Source organism: Astyanax mexicanus, chromosome 11, assembly GCF_023375975.1.
Source record: "Astyanax mexicanus isolate ESR-SI-001 chromosome 11, AstMex3_surface, whole genome shotgun sequence".
Taxonomy (NCBI): Eukaryota; Metazoa; Chordata; class Actinopteri; order Characiformes; family Acestrorhamphidae; genus Astyanax; species Astyanax mexicanus.
The window spans coordinates 3602868-3628739 of NC_064418.1; the positions used below are offsets into that span (position 1 = coordinate 3602868).

The following is a 25872-nucleotide window of genomic DNA, read 5'->3' on the forward strand; positions in this document are numbered from 1 at the left end:
TTGCCGACCTATTCCTGTATTTATGACTACTCTTTTGCCTTGTCTCTTATCTGCTGGATTTTTTGTTTATGACCCTGTTTTGCCCGACTATGCTCTGGTATGTTTATTACATTTGCAGCCATACTGTTATAGACCCTGCCTGTCCCATACTACTCTTGTGAGCCTAGCCCCTTTACTAAAAAACTGTGTGTTTGGTATTCGCTTATGTCTGTTGTGTGTCTGGCCTGTGTGACAATATAACATATACATGAAAAAAACAAAAACAAATAAGAGACCACTTAAAAATACTAGTTAGAAAACCTCTGGAATATAATCAAGAGGAAGATGGATGATCGTAAGCCATCAAACCACCAAACTGAACTGCTTGAATTTATGCAACAGGAGTGTAAAGCATAAAGTTATCCAAAAGCAGTGTGTAAGACTGGTGGAGGAGAACATTCCATTACCATTAGGCAGCCGTCAGGTACGTGGTGCTGTTCCACTGCAGCCCAGCTCGGTGCAGCCTGGGTGGGAGAGTGCTCTTGGCTGACTGCCCTGGCGAATGGCATCGGCCTTGACTTCCTCAGAGGACGAAGTGGGGTCTCTTAACTGCACCCTGTGCTCCTGATATCACCCACCACTTCAGCAGACTGGAAACAGTCAGAGTAAGAAAGAGGGAGGGCGATTATAATGAGTTTCAACAGGCTTCTATCTTAGGCTTAATGAATTAACAGAGTCTGCTTGTGTGTGTGTAAGTGTTAGTGTTGCCAACTCCTCAGTACAGAAAGTAGCTATTGGGTGTCCTAAAAGTCAATCGAAGTCACTAAATTACGTCATCACCTAATTTGCATAATGCTTGTTTTTGAGGCTGTAAAGAAATAACATTGTGAGTAAAAAACACCATAAATATGTTGGAAATGTTACAAATGAACTCTGAACAAATGAACAACTTCGGTTTAGTCACTTCTTAAAATAACTTTTCTTAAAATGACTTTAGTGATTTGTATGAATAATTTTTGTGTAAATTACATGAATCACCTTTTTGCCGTGTTGTGAAACGTTAGCATAAAAGTAGCAGTTAGCAGGAACTGCTTTTCTACGCTCAACCCTGCTCCATAATTCGGGCTTGGGACCGGCAAAGTGACCTTAAAAGAGGCATTTTGGCAGAGTTACTTTTGTATTTTCTTTTGTTTCTTTTGTTTAGTTTTCTAAAGTTGTCTTTAGTTTCAAACCTATTGTACACAAATTGTTGAGTGATGACCTAGCTAGATGTTTAGCTTTCCACAAAGATGCACACACTGTGGATGAGGTGAATTACAGGCAATGTAGTAAATTGAGTTACATGAGTTACATGAGTTAGACTGTGTTAAATGAGTTAAATGCAGTGACTGAAGAGCATGATGAGTGTGTTTATCTCAGTGTCTCCAGAAGTCTCCAAAAACACCACAAATAGTTGCTTGATTTGTCGCTTTAAAAAAAAAGTCACTAAAGGGGCTGAAAAGTCACTCAATAAAGCGTGAATGTCACTAAGTTGGCAACACTGGTGAGTGTGTGTGAGTGTGTATTTTCATGTGACCTGTAAAACAAACTCTCTCGTCACAGTGTGAGGATGGGAGCATTTATATATTGAAAGGAGAACTCTATCATTTACAGTCTCAGAAATGATGCCTCTTCCACTTGATTTCATATCAAGATTTGTTCCCACAGATCTGCGGTTAATAATCTGTGGCCTGAAGAAACGCTGTAGATCTAGTCTCCAGTATACTTTAATCTCTGCTGTTGATTCTGGAAGGGTAGAAGCTTTATTTTTGGGACTACAAGATGACACTTGGGGTGTTATTAGATAACAATGTCAGGATTGAATGTTGATTTTTCACAATTTTCTGTACTTATTAAATAGTCGCTAGTTTGCTAGCCATTATACTGTATGGCTGAAGCAGTTTATTTAACTGCTATTTATCTAAACCTGTCTTGGTCTGTGTTTCTACTGTTTGCTGGTCTCTATTGTCATTTTAATCAGACTGGTGTTTTCCTGAGCAGGCTTCGTATCTGGACTGTCGTTTTTGCTGTGTCTCAGAATTTGTTCATAATGAAGCTCTCAAAGCGTTTTTTGGGGTTCCTGCTTGTTTCTGTTCCTTTGAAGTTAAGTACCTGTACAAGCCAGTGACAGATTCCATTACAGACGCTACACTCAGACTTTCTCTCCTGCAGCTCCTCGGGTCTGAGAGAGCTATATTTAGAAATAAGTGCACAAGCAGCACGAAAAGTAGTATAAAAGTATGAAAAGAAATTGCATAAAAGCTAAGAAATTTCTCTGTGAATAATGATAAAAAAATTACAATTTACACTTACACTTTGGGTGCTTGGGCGTTTCCATGGAGATCCACGTAAACACTACAGCGAGTGGAAAAGGAGGAGCTACTGAACGCGATGTCATGTGGAACTTTGCTTGTTTGTATGGCTGAGTTGGCAATACTTCGCAAATTTACACTAATACAAACAAGGGAGTAATTTGGCACAGGTGAAATGAATCAGTAATCAGGAGAACATCTGTGAGAAAATAATTGGGTCCTTGGAAACAGGGGATCATGGGAATTGTATTTTGAAATGACAAAGGCTGGAGTAAAACCAGTTAGTGTGTCAAAAAATCTTAATCTTGCCTATGCCAGTTATTTGAATTTAGTTTTTAATGTGTTCATATATATTTTAATATGTATTCCACTTTTTATATACTGTCCCCTTGTGTATATTCACGTGACTTATCCCTGTCTTGAGTTCAAATTAATCACATTAAATCGAAATCAAATATATTAATTGATAAAACACTAATATAAAATGTAAGAACATAAATACATGTTGCTCTATGACCAAGTGCCTGTTAGCACGATAGTATCTATTTTACATTACATTACATTACATTTGGCAGACGCTTTTGTCCAAAGCGACTTACAATAGTCAAGTACAATGTAAAATAAGTTTAAAGGTAAAACATCTTTGGATAGGGATAAAAGGAGGTCAAAGGGGAATAATAGGATAGAGGAGTGAAGGAGGGGAAGAAGGAAATGAGGTTAGAAGTAGTTAGTGTGTTAGAGGTGTTAAGAGAGTAAGTGCTCTTTGAAGAGCTCTGTCTTCAGGAGTTTATTAAAGATAGTGAGAGATTCTCCTGATCTGGTAGTGGAAGGTAGTTTGTTCCACCATTGGGGAACTCTGTATGAGAACAGTCTGGATTGCTTTGTGTGAATGTTTGGTAAAGCGAGGCGACGTTCATTGGAGGAGCGCAGCAGCCGGGAGGTAGCGTAAGCCTTCAGGAGCGAGTGCAGGTAGGAAGGAGCCTGTTCTGTCATCACCTTGTAGGCGATAGTAAGAGCTTTGAATTTGATGCGAGCATCAACTGGTAGCCAATGGAGCTCAATGAGCAGCGGGGTGACATGTGCCCGTTTTGGTTTTACTCGAGTATTTATCAAGACTCGAGTAAAAACACTTATTACAGTGTGCGACAACGCAATGCATTAAGCTCTGCTCAGCATATTGTGTCCATGACTGTCATCTGAAAGGTTAGCTCTTAATGCAGAAGGGTTATTATGCAACAGCTCCTTGTACTGAGTCTGTGTAACTGTTCTAAAAGACATAATAGGGTTCCAGCTATAAAAGCAGTAATGAGGACAAAGGTGCATCACTCAGAAGAGCTGTTTTTTATTATTACTGTTATTAAACTGAATGTACGTCTGGTCTCAGTTTAGAAATGTGTGTAAATATGACTCCTGCTCATGCCTTGCTATGATATCATGCACTGAAGAGATAAAAGGGAAAAAAGTGAGAGGAAAGAGAGGAAGTCAGTATCAAAATGGGATCATATACAATTATCAGGGGCTGATTATCTCACAGGCTACCCTAGGCTGCAGGCTTGCGACCCATGCAATGATTAGGGCCCACTGATTGGCCATGTTTTTTTTTTATTTATTCATATTTTACTCATTTTCACTTCAGTCAGAGACCTTATTAACCTTATTAATGATACAGTAAGTATGCCTGTGCTCATGGCGCTGTTTATCACATCCCCGGTTAGCAATAACGCTTATTCAGCAAGGTAACTATGGACCTATGTCACTGTGCTGAAGACTCTCAGATGCTAGCTCTTTATCTCTCTCTCTCTCTCTCTCTCTCTCTCTCTCTCTCTTTCTTACAACTGATGCCACGTTTCCATATTGCTGAAGGTAGAATATGCAGCAAAATACACTAGCTTTTCTTTTCTCTATTTCAGCTCTCAGTTAAACTCAGCGTATTAACATTTTGATTAACAGAAATCAAAACTAATACTTTTAAGTGATTGACATCATTAATATAAATAGCATTATTATTTTTTTTGTTTGTAGAAGTTTTCAGGATGGGAGGCCAATTCAAAGTGTAGCCTAGGGGCCCCGATCACCGGGCGCCACGGTGGCTTAGTGGTTAGCATGTTTGCCTCCCAGCACTGGGGTCTTGGGTTCAAGTCCCTATCTGGGTGGAGTTTCCTTGTTTGACTGTTCGACAGTTTTCTCCCACAGTCAAAAAACATGAAAATCAGGTAAATTGTGTACTCTAAATTGGCCATAAAAGTTGAATAGTTTAATCTGATCTGGTGTGTATGTGGTGTGTGGTATGTATGTAAGTTTGTGTGTGTGTGTGTAAATGTATGCATGACTGTGCCCAGATACTAATCGGCACTCTGTCCTAGGTAAATGCTGTACTTCCCAGTGCAGTCCTCCAGATGGACGGTTGTTTCCGGTTGAGAGTATGCTGTGCGCTATTGGCTGAGTATGAATGGTTGTGTGTAAAACGTGTAAATTGTAAAGTGTCCTTGGGTTTCTAGGAGGGGTGTGCCATATTGTATCATACGCGATAATATCGGCGACATTTTTTAATATCGTGAACGATATTATACCCTGAAATATCGTGTCATATCACTCACACCTAATTATCATATCTGGGTACTAATTTTTTACAGTTTTTATCAAAAGACAAATTCAGGCTGTTCTCATTTATCATTATATATCTACAAGAGAGAGATTAGAGACAGATATCTGTCCAGTGTCATTTATTTTACTTTAATCCTGGACATATGGAGATATTTGGAAAGCATTATTAGTATCATGACATTCTTGATCTCTGTTACAAATCAGATATTTTTCTTTATTTTTTAAAATCTCAGTAAGTGGTGTGCCATATCATATTGTATACAATAATAAAATTAAATTTCGATTTTGTTGCAGTAGTGTTTTCTAGATTTTTTTTTTGTAATTCAGTGTTATTCACTGTTATATCGTTAAGAATATCGTTATCGCCAAAATTCCATGAAATATTGTGATATTATTTTAGGCCCATATCACCCACCCCTAGTGTCTAGAAAGGCGTTATATAAGTTAAACTTCATTCATTTATTAATCCTCCACTGACAATAACCAAGAAAAGACACTTGTAAAGCGCTTTACATACAATGGCAGGGTTGGCAATACTTCGCAAAGTTTTACTGATTTTTGAATGAAGTTCTTTTTACTCAAGGGATTAATTAGACAAAGGTAAAAAAATAGTGAGAAAATAAAAGGGTCACATGGGTCATGTAAGTCCTCAGGAACAGGACGCCAGCTATGACTGATGATGAAGATAATATGAGGCGCGCTCCAACAACCACCACTGTTCATAGAAAAGACATAGTAGCAATCCGCTGAGCAAAGTGGACCAATCTCACGTGGCTTGTAGCAGCATGTTTCACGCTGCCTCAATAAATCATCTGGAAATGATCCCATGTTCCTAATAGAAGCATGCGAGCGACCCCTCTCTCCCTCTCGCTCTGCCTCTTCGCTCTGCTCTGCAGACTGCAGCTTAACGAGGCTCCCGTCCGAACGCGACACACGCAACACACACCTCACGTGACGCCCCCGAGATCCGCAGTAATTTTCTGAAGCCACAAAAGCTGTGTGATTTCTGCACAGCGAGCATCTTTCCCTGCCTTCCAGTGGGCCCAGTGTCCGGCGACACTGATTAATGCGCGCTGATGGACTTCCAGAGAAAGTAACCTTGTGTCGTTGGGAGGATAGACAGAGAATCTGCTCTAATGATGAAGGATGGGCTCCTGCTGGACTTGATTCTGCGCTGATATGATTTTGATCCTGCTTAGCTTGGGTTCTGTAGAAGGCTGCCCTCCGCCTGCAGAACAGAGGAAACACTACAGTATTGTACTTGTAGATTGCTTCACGTGAAAAAGCAAAAGCAGAAAAAGAAAGAAAGAAAAGCAATACTTTAGATAGATATTAAAGTATTGCAGTTTGCAGTGAACTGGAAAAATCTGCTTTTTAAAATTCTGTACAAGAAAGGTTGTAGCTCAGCTCGCTGGGATCATGCACTCTAAGAAATATAAGTACAGATTTGTACTTAAAAGAGTATAAAGCTTGTTGCTGGGGCTGTATCTTATATTGAGGTACAAAAAAGTACCTTTCAGTGAAAGTCCTTTTTTGTACCCATGGCTTTTGTGCCATTAAAGATTATAAAGATTATAAACATTATCATCAACTGAATATGGCTCAAAAACTTGATGATCCAAAATTGTCTGGCTTTCAAATGAAAAATGTCCAATTAAAATATATATTGTTTATTGGTACAGTGATACAGAATACTGAATGTACCTTTTGGCTGGTTAAATAGTACAAATTTGTACTTATTGCTAGAGGTGTGCCAAAAAATCGATTCACATAAGAATCTTGATTCTCATTTACTACGATTCAAAATCGATTTAAAATGTCCCAAAATCGATTCTGAGGGGCGGGTTTTAGACTGATTTTGGGCTGGGTATTTTTGTTGGACCTGGCAACCCTGGGGATAGCGCTTGTCCTTTCAAACGGAGATCTTCCAGACACACACAGAGCGTAGGTGTTTGAGAATCACCGGTAAGATGGCAGAACAAGCACTATATTACATTAGATTAACGTGTAGTTTCAATGTTTTATGGCAGAATGCTTCATAACAAGCATAAAAAAGATCGCTAGTAGTTAGTTTCAGTAACTGTTAGCTAGCTAACTAGCTAACTTTCCAGTTCCACCTTAAATAACGCTACAGGTGGCAGCGGGCTGCAGCATTTAAGGCGGAACGGAAAAATACAATAAGCTAATCAGAGCTAATTTCAGCTCCTCATCACAGAGGAATTAAGGAATGGACAATATGAATTAATTTCTCCACCTCCTGCCCCCTTTCTGAAGAAATACAACGACCTTAAATTAACTAGTTAATCAGCAGCTGCTCCTGAACTTTAGCGCTCCACTGCTATCATCACATCAGCCCAGCAGCGTCACCTACACACCACCGCTAGTAGCCTGGTAATAAAGCAGTGTTATTTATTATTTATTTATTGTTCATTAACGTCATTGTGATATCCCAGTGATTCCTCTGTCACTGAGGACCCACATTCCTGCACATTTTATTGTTTTTGTAACACATTACCTGCTCCAGGACCAGTGTATATTATGGAGGGTTTTTTTTCAATAAGATTCATAAGCCAGAAGCAGAAATTTTTATAATTCAAATCGTTTTGAATCAAAAATCGATTTTGAATCGAATCGTGGCCCCCAAAATCGGAATCGAATCGAATCGTGAGATAGTAAACGATTCCCACCCCTACTTATTGCTGTTAGGAATGACTTTGTACTTCAGAGGGAACAAATCTGACCCCATAAAGACCAATGTTGTACCTTTCAGGGTACAATTATGAAGAGTGTACCTTCGAGTACAAAAAAGTACTCATATCGTACCTCTGTTTTTTAGAGTGTTGAGTCATTTAAAATCTTTAGTTTTAAACGTTTCTAGTCACCATCAAAAAGGCTTTTATTGCTCTAAAAAAGTTTTTTTATTAGTTTAGTTAATTCTTTTTATTTTTTTTAATGTTTTATTTATTTTTATTTAATGATTGAATTATTTGTTCACTTAGTACTTGTTCACTTTGCCAGCCTTAAGCTTCATACCACTATATTTGCACTACTGTTATACAGGTTCTGTTTTTTTTTTTTTCTTCCTGTTTTTACCTGTAGGCCTGCTGTCATTCCCTGGTTAATCTCCCCTCATCACTAGTGCACTATTGTCTTGTGTCTTTTTGCCTCACATATGTCTATATCTGTATTTGTGTCCTAGTTGTATTGTACATATAGTGTCTCCAATTCTGTTATATGTATAATCATATTTTTCTGTACTTGCTGTAGCTTTGGGAAGGAGAGTAACGTATTGCGGTGTTTATAATCCCTGCTGCTGATTCAGAAATCCCTTGGTGCAACTTGTGTGGAATGCATGGAAACAACACATCTCAGGTCTTGGGGGACGTTTCTAAAATCAAAATGGAAAATTATCATTTATTAAACTCGACCTGTGTATCATTAGTAAGGAATGCTGAGTTGTGATGACTGTGTTTAGCCAGTTACCTGTATTAACTAATTAAGGTAGTTTGGCAGTAAAAGTGCTGTAATAATCCAGTCCAATCAAAAAAAAATCTGTTTTGGAGATACTTGTTTTTCATTGGACAGCGATGATATAGAAAGAATATAAGAGAGCTCTTAAAAATTATGAGTTTCTTTGTTTTCACCAATTTCAAAACCTGTGGAGCAGGGCGAGTCAGACAGAGCAGTCAGATCTTCTCCAATACTGCCCGAGTCTGCTGAGTGAGCGTAGCTCAGAGCGATCTTACGACAGTACGTACACGCCCGCAAATCACCTACAGCCCACAGAGAGAGGAAGAGAGAGAGAGAGAGAGGGAGAGACAACAAAAAAGAAAAAGAGAGAGACAGAGAAAGAGAGATATGAGAGAGAGTGAGAGGAAGAGAGAAACACATTATAGAGAAGAACAATTATTTTTAACATGCATGTTTTTTGCCCCCCAGTGGTGCAGTCTGTCAAAAAACAGTAAAGGCTTTCATCACTGTGGGTTTAGGAACCCAAAGCACGTTTACCACCTTAGTTTCTTTGATTTTACCAAATTAAAACGTCTGGAATATAATCAAGAGGAAGATGGATGATCGTAAGCCATAAAACAAACTGAACTGCTTGAATTTTTGCACCAGGAGTGTTATAAAGTTATCCAAAAGCAGCGTGTAAGACTGGTGGAGGAGGTCAGGTCAGGTCAGGTTAGTCGAGTTTAACGCCACATCAGCTCATCAGCTATTTCGTGGCAGGATAGGTAACGTCTATTCACAAGGTTCTATGATCTCAGCCTCAGAAGAGGACTCGTAGGTTGGTAACAGTACAGACACACACTCACACCTAAGGGGCAATTTCCAACCAAGTTCCAATTAGCCTGAACGTGCCGTCTTTGGACTGTGGGGGGAAACCGGAGAACCCGGAGGAAACCCACGCAGACACGGGGAGAACGTGCAAACTCCGCACAGAAAGACCCGGGTCGCCCCAGCCGGGAATCGAACCCAGGCCGTCTTGCTGGGAGGCGGAAGTGCTACCCACTGCGCCACTGTGCCGCCCGACTGGTGGAGGAGAACATGATGCCAAGATGCATGAAAACCATTGATCCATTAAAGATTAAAAACCAGGGTCATTCCACCAATTATTGATTTCTGAAATCTTAAAACTTCATGAATATGAACGTGTTTTCTTTGCATTATTTCAGCCATTTGAGGCCTTTGCATTATTTCAGTCATATTTTTATTAGGAATTTGGGAGAAATGTTGTCTGTAGTTTATATAATAAAAAACAATGTTCATTTTACTCAAACATAAACCTATAAATAGCAAAATCAGAGAAACTGATTCAGAAATTGAAGTGGTCTCTTAATTTTTTCCAGAGCTGTATACAGCATAAGAGAGTTTTATTTATTTATTTATTTTTATTTAATGGAGGTTGTCTTTTTAAGGAATATATTTTATATATAGGAGTTTATATACTGTATATTCTAAATTTTTGGGGTGTAATGCGTGTGTACCCGTATCTCGTGCCGCCTTCATTTAACCTCGGTTGCTTTGGGTTGGGATGCTCGCTGCACCCTGTTAGGATCTAATAGCTGCTCGGCACAAGCCTGCTCCTTTCATCTGTCAGAAGCGTTTACTGTGTTTCCTGCTCCTCGCCAACCCGCCCGAGTTCGCTTTATGTAGTCATCTCCACTCTCCGCTCCTGCCCCGGGGCTGCTCGCTGGCGATTCCGAACCGCCCGTCTCTCCTCTCTTGACACAGACGGTGTGGATGTGGATGTTGGAATCGGCCCAGTCGCTTTGTTCTGCCTGCTGTTTGTTCTAGCCGGCGCTGAGCTGGTGTTATAAATATCTGTATGTTTACTCCATGGCAACACTTCACACAGCACTGAGTGAGGAATATTGGGCAGTAGGCTAGGCTAAGAGCAGTGCTACAGGAAAGCAGTCAAAAAAACACTGAGTAGTCAAAGTTAATACAGGCTAGCCTTATAAAAATTATACATAAATGAGTTTAGGTTCTTAAAGGAGAACTCTGATGTAAAAATTGACTTTTGTTGTAGTAAAACATGATAAAAAGTTCTTACCTTTGATGAATAGCGCACCTCCGCACTCCCACATCGTTCAGAGATCCAGAAATCCCTTCAAACTGGGCGACATGGGGCATAATTTGCCCTGATAAATCATTTTTTACACCATTATCCAGCAGCTCAAAGTAGCTCCACACCTCCTTGCTAGATTCCTGAGAGACCTGACATTTAAAACAAGGCATTAATAACTTAAAAAGTGCACAGGAAGCATATTAAAAATCACTGTTTAATCGTATAACGCTAGCTTTAGCTCCGAGCGCCACTATCACTGTACTGAAAATTACATAGACATATATATATCAGTCATGGAAGTGTCTGTCTGTCTGCAACAGTTCCTAGTTCACAAACCAAAGACTCCAATTCCCAGAATTCACCAGCGTCCAACCTCCTGGACATGCTGCATCACGTGACGCTTCGGCATTCCGGCTCACCTGATTTCTGAGATTGCTATCACCTGTCTTCTTCTGTATAAATACCCTCTAAATATTCCTCTATTTCAGTGCCTGATATTGAATCGGTTTTTCATAGCTGTTCCAGCCCGTGTTACTTTTGTGTTTGCTTCTTTGTTTACCGACATATTTCTGTATTTTTTACCATACTTTTACCTTGCATTTCTACTCATTTTTTTTTCGATATTCTGTGTATGACCTCCTTGCTGCCCTTTTGTTTCTGACCTTGCCTGTCCCTGAACTTTTTTATAAATATAGCGCATTACTTATTAGCTGTTTAGCCTAGACCTAGTGAAACTGGCGGACAATTTGGGTTTATTAAGCAATCATGATACCCCTTATAAAAAATAAGTCCATTTGTAATTAAGAACTAGTGTAACTAGTGCAGCTTAGGGAAAGCATTGGCTCTTCTCTTCCAAAGGTTTAGCTACTGGGTATCACACTAGCAGTCTTGCTATATTTTGAGCTGAAATCTAGATCTGGGACATGTGCAGTATCAGTGGCTCTGCATGCATCATCAAAGCCAACACTAGTATGTCATAAATAGATGATAAAGTACTTCTCTGTCTGCGTTTGAATACAGGGTTGTTTTCTGTATGGCTTCCTGGCCTGTCGCTCTGGAGCTGGAGCGATCGCGTGGATGAAGTCTGTACGGTATTCTTCATCCTCTCTAACAGCAGAACTTCTGTGCGGGAAAAAGTACAGCGGTTCTTTTCAGCTTGGGCGAGGCTTCTGTGCCAAAAACATCTCTGAATCTGAATCTTTAATACAACGACTATAAGCCTCACGTCTGCAGAACTCATGCTCTACAGTTACGATTTTCTACATCTTATTTTTCCCAGTCCATCTGCGTCTGTGTGTGTGGGTGTATGTACCATTTTTTAACATGACCATTTTCCAGCTTTTCTTTATCTCGTTAAATTGATATTGTTATTATTCATGTCTTTAAGACTGATATATGTATATATAGGCTTCTGTTCTCAATGGCTGGACTGTAACTCTTAAAAAATAAAGATGGCTTCCAAGCATCCAAGTTAATTGACTTCAAATTGCAGGTTTATGCTGGTCAACCATTTTAATCAAACTTGATTTTACTGGTTTTTAAGCTCAAACGAAGTCTAAGGGTCCTATTTTAGGGATCTATAGCATACCGTTCAATTGGGAATCGTGCAGCTGGATTTTTGGTATCAGGACAACACAAAAAATATGCCTTTTGGTTCGAAACACGCAAAAGACATGTACTAATTCTCCTAATTATTCATGGGTGTGGTTAATTTTGGGCGTAACGTGAAATAAACCAATCAGTGTGCCAGTCATCATTGCCTTTAAGAGCCAGGTGAGCTCTGACTTTGGTGCAATCGTATCTTAACAGCTAAACTGGTCATTATATAGCATTTTCTTTCTCCATCTATTTTTCTATGAGTAGTTTAAATCTATATTTTAGTTGAATTAAATCAAAAAGAAAGCTAAATACAAATCTGTCTACTTAAAGTTTTTTTAGAAATATTGCTTAAACATTGTAAGGGAACCAATTTCCTCATCCAGTGTTCCAGTTATCATGCCTAAGCTAAGTCAAACTCAAATGATACTAGCTTGTTTTTTATTCAGCAGGGTTTGTAATGGTTTTTAGCAGCAGTCATAATACTAACCTCTGCTGTTGTGTCTGTGAGAGCGTTAGCTTTGGACTGTTAGCACCAAGCTAATGGTGTGTTCCTTACTTAGTTAGGAGTAGCCTATTAGCAGTTTAGCCTAGACCTGGTGGAACAGATTTCTTTGGTTTTCATGCAAAATGTACTTGTGCATACCTGAAAAAAAAATATAAACAACATAATTACATGATGTAGTTTATAGTAAAGGTCTAGTGGTTGTAGACATGGCAGTTCAATGTTTTTAAAACAGTTTTAACTGCAGTTTTTTAAACAAATTATTTAAAAATGATGAAAATCTGGAATTTATTACGTTTTCATGATAACCCTAATAAAAGTTAACTTGTTATCAACAACTAGTGTAACTAGTGCAGCTGTGGGACAACAAGGACTATTGTATTTGTATTGTATTGTATTTATCTTGTATTGTATTCAAATTTCCTCAAAGGATTGAAGTAAAATAAACTCATGCACCTTTCCAGTGTTTATGCCTCTGGTCCTAAAAGTAAAAATGTGTCACATGTAGACCTGTAGAGTTTTATTAAGGGGTAATAAAACATGTTCGCTAGGTTCCAGGTCTCGGAGGCTAGCCGTTTCATTTCACTTATCAGCCTGCTCTCCTGTGCTGCTTGCTAGCAGAGACAGCTTTACAGTATCAGCCTGTGTTTGGACTGCACACGGCTCTAATACGAATCTTATTTGGTATTTTATGAGCTCCAGCCTGTAGCTGATGTCAGAAGTTGAGTTAGCTAGCTATCGCACCATTGAGAGCACTGTAGAGTGTTTGCTTTGTAAACAGCATAAATAAACCTGTGAAGCCGGTGGTGTGCTCTCTCTCTCTCTCTCTCTGTCTCTCTCTCTCTTTATTCTCTCTCTCTCTCTCTCTCTCTCTCTCTCAGTCTGCTGAGGGATGTGAGCTGCTGGAGGTTGTGCAGTATGCTGTGTAAATTTTTGGTGCAGTGCAGCAGGCAGTATTGTAACGCCGCCTCTCGCAGTGTGTGTTTGCCTCTTTTGCAGCGCTCCTCAGGAGCTGTGGATCACTTCCAGACACTTTTGTTTTTTTTTCCTGTCTTTCTTTTTGTAAAATTGAATTAGTTTGCGAGTTTCCTATTCATCCATCATCACTGGCACCCCTGGTGCTTTGTAGCCTTCCGATTTCACTCGGACACTTAGATAGCTTTGTCAACATTTTATGCTGACCTTTGGGAAGTTCTTGTTTTTTTTCCCCTTATTATTGGCGACTTACCTTATGAGTCTGCATTTCTGCCTGCGAGCGAATCTCGTTAATAGTACTGTAAGATCCCAGGGTGCTTTTTTTTATCGCTAATGATAGCATTGCGCATAATTGCCACAGCAATGCTAATTGTCGGTTTGTGCTTAATTGCTATTATTTTCGGGGCTCCATTGCTGTTTACTTTTCTCCACCACCTCTGAGTAAATGTATATGTTTGTGATTAACTCTCAAAGAGGAATTAATTCAGGAATTGATGTTCTTAACCCTTTAAAGCCTGGGCAATTTTATTTTGTTTTAAATGCAATGGTATTGCAAGCTATCAAATTAGTCAAGCCTTTATCATTATTGCAAGAAAAAAAGCTCTAATTTAATTATTTATTACAAGAGCTGGACGATTAGGGCCAAAAAAAATATTCTTCGTTTTTTTTTCAACACAAAAAACAGATTTTCGATCATAATCGATTTTTCCACCTTACTAAAAATCATAAGAAATTATTTAAAACTAGGTTCACCTATAAAAATATATATATGTATATATGTCGTGAGTTTGTCACTGATAATTGAGAAATAATGCACTAAACAAGTCACAGAAGAAACTTTGAAGGAGCCATTATTATTGTTTTCCACAGTTAATCCCTCCACAATTTCCACAGTTATCCTCACTGGAGTCTGAGAACACTGCAGTTTTTATAAAAAATAGGATTTATTTCTGTCTAAATATATGCTTTATTCAGTACGAGCTCAGTCCTCAGAGCTGAATGTTTAGAAAATTTGCGTTGCGTGTTGGTCTGTGGGAGGCGCCGGTAACCAAGATAAGATGAATAAACACTTCAGAAATGAGGAGCGTTTTACTCCATTTTAAAAATCGCATTAAAACTGTAATTCGAATAAACCAAATTAATCATGAAAATTGCCCAGCACTATTTAATACTGTCAGTCTCGGTGTTGTCTGTCTGCCTGCCATGGACTCTAGCTCTCACAATAAAAACTCTATTTCCCAGGATGCACCTGTGTCTAGCTTCCCAGACATGCCGGATCACATGCCGCTTCAGCGTTCCGGCTCACCTGATTACTGAGATTACACACACCTGTCTTCCCCTGTATAAATACCCCCGGTATTCCCCAGTTCAGTGCCCAGTATTGAATCTATTTTTCATAGCTCTTCTACCCCGCATTTCTTTTGTGCTCGCTTCTTTGTGCTTCACCTCTGTGTTGTAGGCTGCAAGAACATGCATCATTTTCTGAGCTACTAACTTTATGTTAGCTATACTGTTTGTCATATAGTATTATCTTTCTCTATTTAATTTTCTGTAAGTATTATCTATGAGTCTAAGTCAAGATTAAGACTTTTAGCAGTCAATTCTGAGCTCATATGTTATGATTAGCAAACTGGCCTCTGTGTTGTAGGCTGTTAGAACAAGCATCAATTTCTGAGATACTAACTCTGTACTGGCTATAGTGGTCACCATATAGCATTTTCTTTCTTTATCTAATTTCTATGAGTATTTTCTATGAGTCCAGGTCAAGATCAAGACTTCAAGCAGTCAATTCAAGATCAAATCAGTCAAAAATCAAGACTAGGAGTGTCAGAGAATAAGACAAGAGCAAGACAAGATCACACTTGTGTTAACCTTTACCGTAGATGTAAAAGCTTGTACTCAGTCCAGAGTGTTATTTAAGCTCAAATGAATTAAGTTAATAAAACTAAAAGATGGTTCAGGGTAATTACTTCCCTCAAATCATTAATGTACACCTAAAACTCAGACTTTCCAAGGGTTAAAAGCCCTGAAGACAGTACAAAACCAGCACACAGACTACGGACACAGAAAGCAGCTCTGAAGAAAAAGCAGCTCTGCTCTGTCAGAGAGAAGCATCAGGATAAACCCTAACCCAGAACTGCAGGATCACATTCAGAGGAGCAGCTCAGTGTAGTCTACACACAGTACTGGGGGGCTGCTGTCACTGGGAATAATGCTACGTTGCTACACGAGGTATGTAGCTTCTGTTTTATGCCACTGCTGCTGCACATCAGTTCTGCAGTTGTGAGTTGTGACTGCTTCAGCAGCAGCTGCTGGTCAAAGACCAGGTTCGTCCAGGCCTGTGACAACCAAACCAGCAACAATAGAACGTGTGCTTAAGCACTTGACATTTCTGGGAGGCTATCATTATCCAGTAGCGCACTGGCGCTCGCCGAAGGGCACCGGCGCTGCTGTAAGAGGTGGGCTTTTCAAGAGGCTCTGAAGGGCTTCTTAAGGGTGGCCAAGCTCTGAGAGCTGGCAGTCCAGCGCCCGTGGTGGAGGTTAGCGGGGAGGGTCCATGAAAAAGGTCGGACTATGGAGCACACTGGCTTCGTAAAGATTGTAGAGCGGCATTTACGCACCGCAATCAAAAACACTGACCGAGAGGGTGAGTATGGATTGGCGTGATAACCAATATCGAGTGTTCCTTTAGGTTAACAACACTAACAACACAGTTCACAGAAAATAGACGTCAATATCAGAGAATTTTGTAAGGTGACACTTTATTATTGATATAGGGTTGTCCCCTATATAATTTCTTTTCTTTATTTTTTAAATACTTTATTTCACTCTACAATAATGCATTATTCTCAAGGGAGGACATATATAAAAAAAAAAAATCAACAGACAGAGAAAGTGAGAGAGAAAGTAATTTATATAAATAAATAATTTATTAATATTATTTGGGGTTATGTCTTTTAAGTACTATGCTCAAGTTTTAGCTAAATAACTGTGGCATCAGTTCCCTTACACTACTACAGATTTCACAATGGGGCTCCAAATAATACTGAGCTGCTGCTGACTGCGTTCAGTGTGCGAAACTATTTTTTCTAAGAAGATGTAGTCTATTAAGAGATTGTATTGTAACCACCTATATAATTTCTATATACTCTCTAAGTTGTCATCTTCATTCCTGTCACTGACAAAAGTGTGTATTATACTGTATATTGTCGCTGTCCAATGAAAAACAAGTATCTCCAAAACAGCAAATTTACAGTAAACTAAAAATCAACACAAAAATGGAAATACTTATTTTTTGTTGAACATCGACGATATATAAATATATTCTCTCCACTGCAACAGATCAGTCAGTGCAGTATTTTCCTGCAAAATCTTACATGCTTCCATCTGCTGCCAACTTTAATAGAGATGCAGATTTCATTTTCCAGCAGGACTTGGCACACTGCCCACCCTGCCAAAATGCTCTTGGTCTAATTGGTCTTCATTGGCAGTAAGCCATAATCATCAACAATAAATAAAGAAATAAACTCTTAAAATAGATCACTCTGTGTTTAATACATCTATATAATACATGAGTTTTACAGTTTGAACTGAATTACTGAAATAAAGTAACTTTTCAACGATAGTCTATTTTTTTTAAGATGCACTAGTAAATAAGCTAGTGTGGCTTGGCTCTCCCTGTTTAACAAAGGTCAAAGTACATAGCAGAGGAATATTGAAGCGGTAGAAAGCTTTAAAACCGGAACCCAGGAGAGAGTCTCCAGAGCTGCAGACCTCTGAAACGGTCTGAAACGGTCTGATGAAGACTCAGTGGGGGTTAAGTGGCACCGAGGCTCCTCTCTTTGACGTGCGGACGCTCGGGTTGGCAGAGTATGGATGCTGAATATCATTGACCACAGCAGATGTGCTGATGCCTGCAGAAAGGCTAGATTAGAGGAGCACCGGTCTCCTTTCCCCCTTCTCTCTGCCGATGCTGTGCTGTAAACACGGCGTGTATCAGAGGCCCAATCAGCCGCAGTCGCAGGTAACTCCGCTTTGATTTTCTGCGGATGGTGCCAGACAGATAAAAGTAATCGCTGCATTGCAGATGATAAAAACCTGAAGGTCACTGTTGTTTGGGTTGTGTTTGTGTTGAAGTCTCTCTTTTTTATTGCCACCAGACAGGGAAGGATTTGATTATGCATGCACTGCGACCGGGGTGGGCTTTTTTCTTTTTTTTTTTTTTTACCCCTCCCGGCTGTTTGTCCTGAGTGTGAGAGGATGCAGTGGTGGGGGAGTCATAATTAAGGGGACAGAAAGACAGAAAAAGAGAGAGAGATAGAGAGAGAGAGAGAGAGAGAGAGAGGAAAAGAGGGGAAAAGAGAGAGAGAGAGGTATGGGCCCAGGTGCTGCAGGGCCGCATGGCTGCATGGCTGCCAGCTCTCTAGACAAACACTCGAACGCCATCAGGGGCTCGTTTGGGTGCTTTGGCTCACAATTGCTTCACTTAGTTAACACTTTCTCTGAACTTTGCTTAACCCTTAAAAACGTGCACACAAAAAGACACTATCCAATAAAAAACATGCATCTCTAAAACAGCAACTTTACAGGAGAGACATGAAAAAAGTTCTTCGCTTTTGAAGTCAATGTAAAAAAAAAGAGTGTAGGGTGAAGATGACTAGCACACGCCTCCTTTAAAAACATGTGAAGTCAGACTCCGCCTCTTTTTGAACTGCTGCTGCACTGATGCAGCATTACCGAGTAACATCACAGCGAGCTTGGGGGGAAAGCGCAGCGACTCTGTTCTGATACATCAGCTCACAGACGCAGACTTGTGCTGATCAACATCACCCTAGGAGTGATGAGGGGAAAAAGTGCAATCTACTGTACCCATCCAGAGAGAGCAAGGCGAATTGCGCTCTCGCTGGGCTCTGGCAGCTGATGGCAAGCTGCATGAACGGGATTCAAACCAGTGATCTCCTTACCTTACCTGCCTTACAACAGTTGTTTAAACCAGAGTGAAGAATGAAGCTAATTAAGGCTTTTGGGCATTTTCTACAGTAGTCCTTTCACTAAATCACATTGAATAATTCACAGTTGTACTCGACTCTTCGACTCAACTTGATACATATTTGTGAAATATATTTTAACCCCAAAAAGGGGTCGCACAGTAAAAAAGGTTCAAAACCCTTATTTAAAAGTCAATGTATTCATAGTGTTGTAACCTAATGATCACAAAATGGTAAATAGTTCTCATACAAAACCTTTTTTTTTTTTCTTAATGAATGTGTGTGTATTTGTGCGTACGTGTGTTTCCCTCTCGAGCGTAAGACCCAGGTTAAAACAGCCTCTGAGAACTGTTCGGACACTCGGCTGCGTAATCCTCGATTGACAGTGTGATAGACATAAGACAGGTCATGGCTACACCTCCTCCCTCTATCTCTGTGGTGATGTGTGAAAAGCCACATAATAATGGCCATCTAAATATAGTCAGCTTCTCTATAGCTGGCATAGCAACTGAGTTGGGTTTAGCTGATGGGAAGAGCTGAACTTCAGATCTGCCTTTTGAAATGGTTGTGAAAAGCACGGTCTTGACTCAAATCTCCTTTGCCTTATTTATTTATCGAGGCCTGGGTTGAAAGATGGGGGATAATAGAGATGCGGTTTCTGTTCGGAAGCATCAATGCGGTGGTATGCGGGGGTATGCTGCGATATGCGGTGGTATGCTGCGAGCGCGGCCTTGGCGAGGGATCGGGAAGCGTGTGATTTTTCTGTTTTTTCGTGTTATGAAAGCGTACCTTTCTGAATGGACGGTCTTCACCTACGTCAATGAGTTCAGTTTTCTCTCTCTCTCTCAGCATCACGGCTCTATTGCTCCATTGATGAGGTTTGTGCAGTGAGCTCTCACTGAGCCCAAACAGCCCAAACTCAATTAACAGACGTGAGATTTATATCAGCGGAGCAAGGGCGCTGCTAGAACGTCATAATTATCATCCACTTCACAGGAGTGTTTCAGGACAGGGCCACTATTACACCCTACTGATGGTGCACTGATGGGAACCGGCGAGAAGATCCTGAGGGCTGTACATGAAATAAGTGAGAACGCATTAACCCCTTGAACCGCAGGCTTGTTATTAGGCCATTAATCTTTTATTAAGGCTTATAAATTATTTGAGAGCAATATAAAGACCACGACAATAAAAAATTATGAGACAGTGAGGAACAAAGGTGTAAGAAGAGTTAAGTAACCCATTACCCCCTTTATCTTACTTTACTTTTCTTACCTTATTTATATACTAATTTTGTGCATCTGATATAATAATAACACAATCATCACTATTATAATAGTGTAATTACATTGTTTAAATGATCAAAGAAGTTTAACTTTATGAGTATATTGTCACAGATTGTTTAATTCAACTGGATAAACAACCAGAAACAAAGAACATTAATAGGACGAAGACCTCTAAAAAAATATTTAAGCGTCTTTGGGTCCTTGATAAAGCGCTATATAAAAATAAATAATAATAATTATTATTATTATTAAATACTGTATGTAAAAACAGAAATGAGCAGGAGTCCAACACAGAATGTCAATCAGAAAAAATAATGCTCTTGTTATGCAACATCAAGTGTGTGTTGGCAATACTTTGCAAAGAAAGACTGAAAACAGAGTGTATATACAGTACAGTATTCACATGTAAATTAGTGCTAACAGGTGAATATATGAGAAAAGAGAGAGAGAGAGGTATGTCATAGCATATGGAGATTCTAGAATTAGTGGAGAATAAGAGGATGCCTGAAAGCTTGACATATTTTTAATATGTAACTTATATATCATACAGATGTTTTACACACAGAATGATCTATTTTAAGTGTTTAATTTTTTGGTAGCACTTTAAAATAAGACTACCTTAATAAAGGGTTTATAAATGGTTTATTAATGGTTACTAATTAGTTTGTAAGTGCCTTAAAAATCATTAATAATCAGTTATAACACACATACGTAGAAAGGGCAACAATATAGGTCATTACAGGTCATTATAGGTCATTGCAGGTCATGTACAGGCCATTGTTGCCATTGTCTTTCTACGTATGTGTTATAACTGATTATTAATGATTTTTAAGGCATTTACAACCTAATTAGTAACCATTAAGAAACAAATTGTAAACCATTTATAAACCCTTTATAAAGGTAGTCTTATTTTAAAGTGGTACCATTTTTTTTATTGTTGATGATTATATGGCTTACAGCCGATAAAAACCCAAAAATCAGTGTCTCAGAAAATTAGAATATTATATTCTGAGACCAATTGGTACTTCTGGCAGTGTGGGCAGTGTGCCAAGTCCTGCTGGAAAATGAAATCGGCATCTCCCTAAAAGTTGTCAGCAGAGGGAAGCATGAAGTGCTGTAAGATTTTCCGGGTAAACACTGCACTGACTTTGGACTGTATTGGCCATTGTTTGGAGATATTATAATATATGTAAAATACTATTTATTAGTGTTATACTACCCAACCCTACAGAAAAAAAAGACAGGTGTCCAGGTGTAAGTGGGATATTCAACCCATCATGTTCGCATGATAATTGATTAATTTACTTAATTGACACCCCTAATTCAGGCCTAATTGTAGAAAATAGAGTCTGTTAGCTCAGTTTCATGGTTTTTGCACTTTACTCACCTTCCGTTGGCAAGAGCATTAGTTTATTTGAGCAGTAAGCATGTATGCTATACTTTACTTCTGGCATCATGGCAGACACTCACTCATTCACTGCTCCTTTCCCCCCTCCCTCACTTTCTCTCTCTCTCAGTCTCTCTCTCTCTCTCTCTCTCTCTCTCTCTCTCTCCATCTCTTTGATGTAGTTATCATAGCCTCATTCTCCCGTAATGCTGTCATGTCAGCAGCAGCCAGCACTGCACATCTCTCATACGCCTGTGTGTTTATCATCGAGAGAGAGACAGAGAGAGAGAGAGATAGATAGACAGAGAGAGAGAGAGAGAGAGGGATCTACAGTAGGTGTAGAGATGCAGGGAGATGAGAGCTGTACATCTCTTCTGGCTCCTCCAGGTAACCCCTGGTGGGTGTTAAGGTTACAGAAGCTGCTGAAGTCAGAGAGAAACAAGACCACAGCAGCTGAGAGATTCTGTAGCTATTCAGGAACTCACACTGGAAGCATATGAAGTAGGATTGTTGTTCTAATCAGCATGATAAACTTCATTGTGTGGAAAAGTCCAGCTGTCATTTCTGAGCTTTTAATTATTTGTTTACAGACATCCCATACGTCGCCACACCAAAGAATAACAGAACTTAACTTTTTGGCCTTTTGACAATTTTATATATGTGCTGCAATGCTAAAATCACTATTAAAAATTGTACAACGGGCAAAACTTACTTACTTTTACCAGACATGAATATACTTTAGAGAATTTAGAGGCGAATCGAGTTTTGATGGGAGCCATGAAGCTCCTGAACGCATCCCACCTGGCTCACTCACAGACTCTTTGCAGAGAAAAGTCAGAACCCCCTCTGTTTTGCATGCGATTTATGAATATGCACATAAGGGGAGCACCTTTCTCTCCTTCTGTTTCACAAACGCGATTGGGGAAAAGGTCTGTGTCGCCTGTGTCCACATTTGTGGCTCGTTCTAGATTCCTGGAGATTTTATCTGACTTGTGGGTCGTTATTGATATGCGGTAGAATCCCGCAACTTTCAGGAGACTTGCGAAGTCTGTGTTTATTTGTAACGTATCATCAGCTTGTGATTATTTAGGAGTAGATTTTGGATTTTGGGTTTGTAGTTCGAGCTGTTTTTGCTTGTTGTAGGAAGTCAGTCCCCTGTCCTCTAATAAGTGAAGTCAGGAAGGAGAGATAATAGATTTAAAGGAAGGAGATTTGATGTAACTGTTGTGAAAATTCGAATTAGATATTAGAGATTGTGTTTATAGTTTACAGATATATTATTTTTGCTAATCAAATTAGCTTCTATATAGACTTATATTTTCTTAGATTTTGAACCAGGAGAGGTCCGAACTTTTCAAACAGGTTGGTTCCTAAATAAATGAATGTATTTTTCACACTATAAAGCACACTTAAAATTCTTAACATTTTCAAAAAAATCACCTTATAGTGCGAAAATTACAGTATATAAAATGCTGTTTAATCATGTTTCACACTCTTAGTACTCATCCAAACACACCTGTGAGAAGCAGCAACCAATCGTACACAGCATACTCTCAACCGGAAACCACCGCCCACCTCGAGTTGCAACTGAATTGCACACTGAGGAGCTTACCCAATCCTTCCACACTGAGAACATGAAAAATCCACCCAGATAGGGACTTTGAACCGGAGTTACTGAGTTTATCACTATTCACCTTGCCACTAGAAGATTCACATCCTTTACATTCATGATTTATCTAATGGAATTCGACCAAAGGGTGTTCCAAATGAATGGAATTAAAACTTTTTACCCTTCCTAGTTTTTCACATTAATTTCACAACAGTATAAGAATGAAAGCAGGGCTGAAAGCACTTCATATTTAATACATGTTACTATTCTATAGCTATACTGGTTCAATCTCTGTTCTGGTAGCAAGGTTAACAGGGTCTACAGAGGGTCTTCTGACCCCAGCACCTCTCGTCTGGCTGCAGGTTCAGCTTTCTCTGGAGGTTTTTCAGTGCAGGTCAACCCAGACCTGCTGAGCTTTAATCAGTCACATGGCAAAGGCATGTTCCCAGATGTGCTGCGGAGCCCCATTATTGTACCACAGTGAATTCAGTGTCACCTAATCCTGCACTCGCTGCCTCCCCCGGAGCCTGTAGAGGAATCTGTATGCATTTAGTTGTAACATTTGAATACATTTAATAACTTCTGACCTTTGCTGTCTCTTCTACAGCAGAGCGCTCTCTTAAATGGAGCAGCAGCAGTTAATGAGACATCACTGCGGCCTGGCGGGGGGGCCGTTTCTCTGACAGGAAAAGGTGTTGCGGCGGAGAAACAAAAACCTTCCTCCCCTCTCGCTCTTGTCTAAAGTTTCTCAAGGTCCCCTGTCTCCAGTGAGAGCGGTTACAGACTGTTATGAGAGGAGTAATTACCATCTTTGACGTGCTCTAGAGCAGACGTTTAGCCTGTTGCTCTGACTCCGTTACCCACAGGGCCGCATTCACGGAGGGGACGCCGGTTCCCCAAGCAGCTGCTTCAGGCGTCATTGGAACTCGAGAGCGATGGCTGATTTGTTGAGTTGTTGATGTTGATTGCAGGCCTGCCACTATAGATTATATTGGTTATAATGGTTCCATTAGCTGACTGGGAAGTAAACATATCTGAAACTTGAGGGGTAATTTGACTGACATTTAGGGGTAGACATCCATCAAAATGGCACTACAGTACAGAAACGCATGTAATTTTGGTAAAATTTGATTTAAAAATTATGAATTTCTTTGATTTTACCAAATGGAAAACTCTGGAATATAATCAAAAGGAAGATGGATGATCACAAGCCATCAAACCACCAAACTGAACTGCTTGAATCTTCGCACCAGGATTAAAGCAGCATAAAGTTATCCAAAAGCAGTGTGTAAGACTGATGAAGGAGAACACGATGCCAAGATGCATGAGATGCATGTTTTCTTTGCATTGTTTGAAGTCTAAACGCATTTTTCAGCTATTTCTCATTTTCTGCAAATAAATGGTCTAAATGACAATATTTTTATTTGGAATTTGGGAGAAATGTTGTCTGTAGTTTATAGAATAAATCAACAACGTTCATTTTACTCAAACATATACCTATAAATAGCAAAATCACAGAAACTGATTGTGAACATAAATTGAAGTGGTCTCTTATTTTTTTTTTATTGATATTGTAGATTCTTTAAAGTTGCCTCTTGCCTCTCAGTCAGCTTTATGAGGTAGAGTCTCCTGGAATTCAGGCTTTCAGTTAACAGATGTGCCTCAGCTACTGTTCCCATATCCTGTGTCACTTGTTTTAACAGTCCTATATACTCTCCTCTGAACGTCAAAAGTCCTAGCGCTCTTGCTAATGCTAATGCTAATGCTGCTCCACCCTTGATGCTGGAGAAACTTCACTAAAAACTCACCCACGTAATGCTGTACTTCAGTAGAGTGGCTTTACTGCTCCTTACAACCTGACTGGTCACATTCATACCTAAGGTTTACCGGACTAGGCGCACTGTTGAATTTTGGGAAAATGAAAGAATTTTAATTTGTATCTTATAGTGCGAAAAATACGGTAATCATTTTGTCAAACCTCTACTTTTGTATTAAACCTCTAATATTGGATTCATTTTGGATTAAGTCTTGGATTTCATAAAGCAACACTGTGTTTTATGTACAGAATCAAAATCAATGACAAGCATTGCATCAAAAGTCCAAATACTTACAGACTTCCATCACTGTATTCCACCACGGGTGGTTGATTTATCTGACCCCGCTCTCTGCTAGTCAGTCTGTTACATTCAAGATGTGTTTTACTCTGAGATCAATGGCAGCTTGATGGATGCACTGTTAGTTTGACCCAGGTGAACGTGTTGAGGACAAAGTGAGCCCAACACTGATGGCAACTTGATAGTCAGAGCGAATTGCCACACACACCTTTGCTCTGTATCTCTTCGTACGGTGTGCTAAATATAGCTCTGAGAGACGCACTCACAGAGAGAGGGAGAGAGGGAGAGAGAGAGAAGGAGAGAGAGAGAGGGAGAGTTTTATAGACAGTGATGTTGAAGGTTGAGCTACACGGCTAAACGGAATGAAATGCCACGCTGAAGATACCTGAGTCGAGGCTTTGTTAAAACCCTTCAGATCATTGAAGCAAAAAGCCAAATTTTGACTCCAGGTATCTTCACGGCTCAGGGAGCTAATAGCCCTAGGTGTATGCGGCTGGAAAGTGCCATTGATACAAGCCAAGAACAGACTGCGTTTAGTAATCCTGGCTCAACCCGAGTCTCTTACGCAACTCTCAGTGAGCGGTGACGAAATGAAAGCGAGAGAGCACTCATTTGTGAAATGACAGAGGCTAATAAATTACCTCTATAGGTAATCAATCATTATTAATGTAATCCAGTGATTTCATTCACACACAGAAGGCCACTGGGTCCCATGTGACCATGCAAAGTGCTCAGCATCGCTTACATGCATTATTCATCTATGGAAATGACTAATGAAATAGTCTATTTAGAGGTAGTCGTTACGCTAACAAAGATGCCTTTTTAAACAGGTTCTTTTGAATTAGAACAAGTGAGGATGCTGGAAATAGCATTTTGGCTCTTGCAAATAATGTATAGAAGGGGTCA

The 25872-nt window shown here is 39.6% G+C and overlaps 1 protein-coding gene across 2 annotated transcripts in view; it reads left to right on the forward strand.

The window, feature by feature from the left end:
* The window catches only part of fgf14 (fibroblast growth factor 14), a 202934-nt gene that overhangs the window by 15568 nt on the left and 161494 nt on the right, over positions 1–25872 (forward strand). Inside the window, exon 1 of one of the 2 annotated variants that reach the window (XM_022680633.2) lies at positions 15974–16229. The exons of the other annotated variant lie outside the window; for it this stretch is intronic. Within the exon in view, the coding sequence (XP_022536354.1) occupies positions 16157–16229 (73 nt within the window). The 5' untranslated portion in view covers positions 15974–16156. Of the gene's footprint in view, positions 1–15973; positions 16230–25872 lie in introns of those variants that run through there. 2 annotated transcript variants of the gene reach the window in all.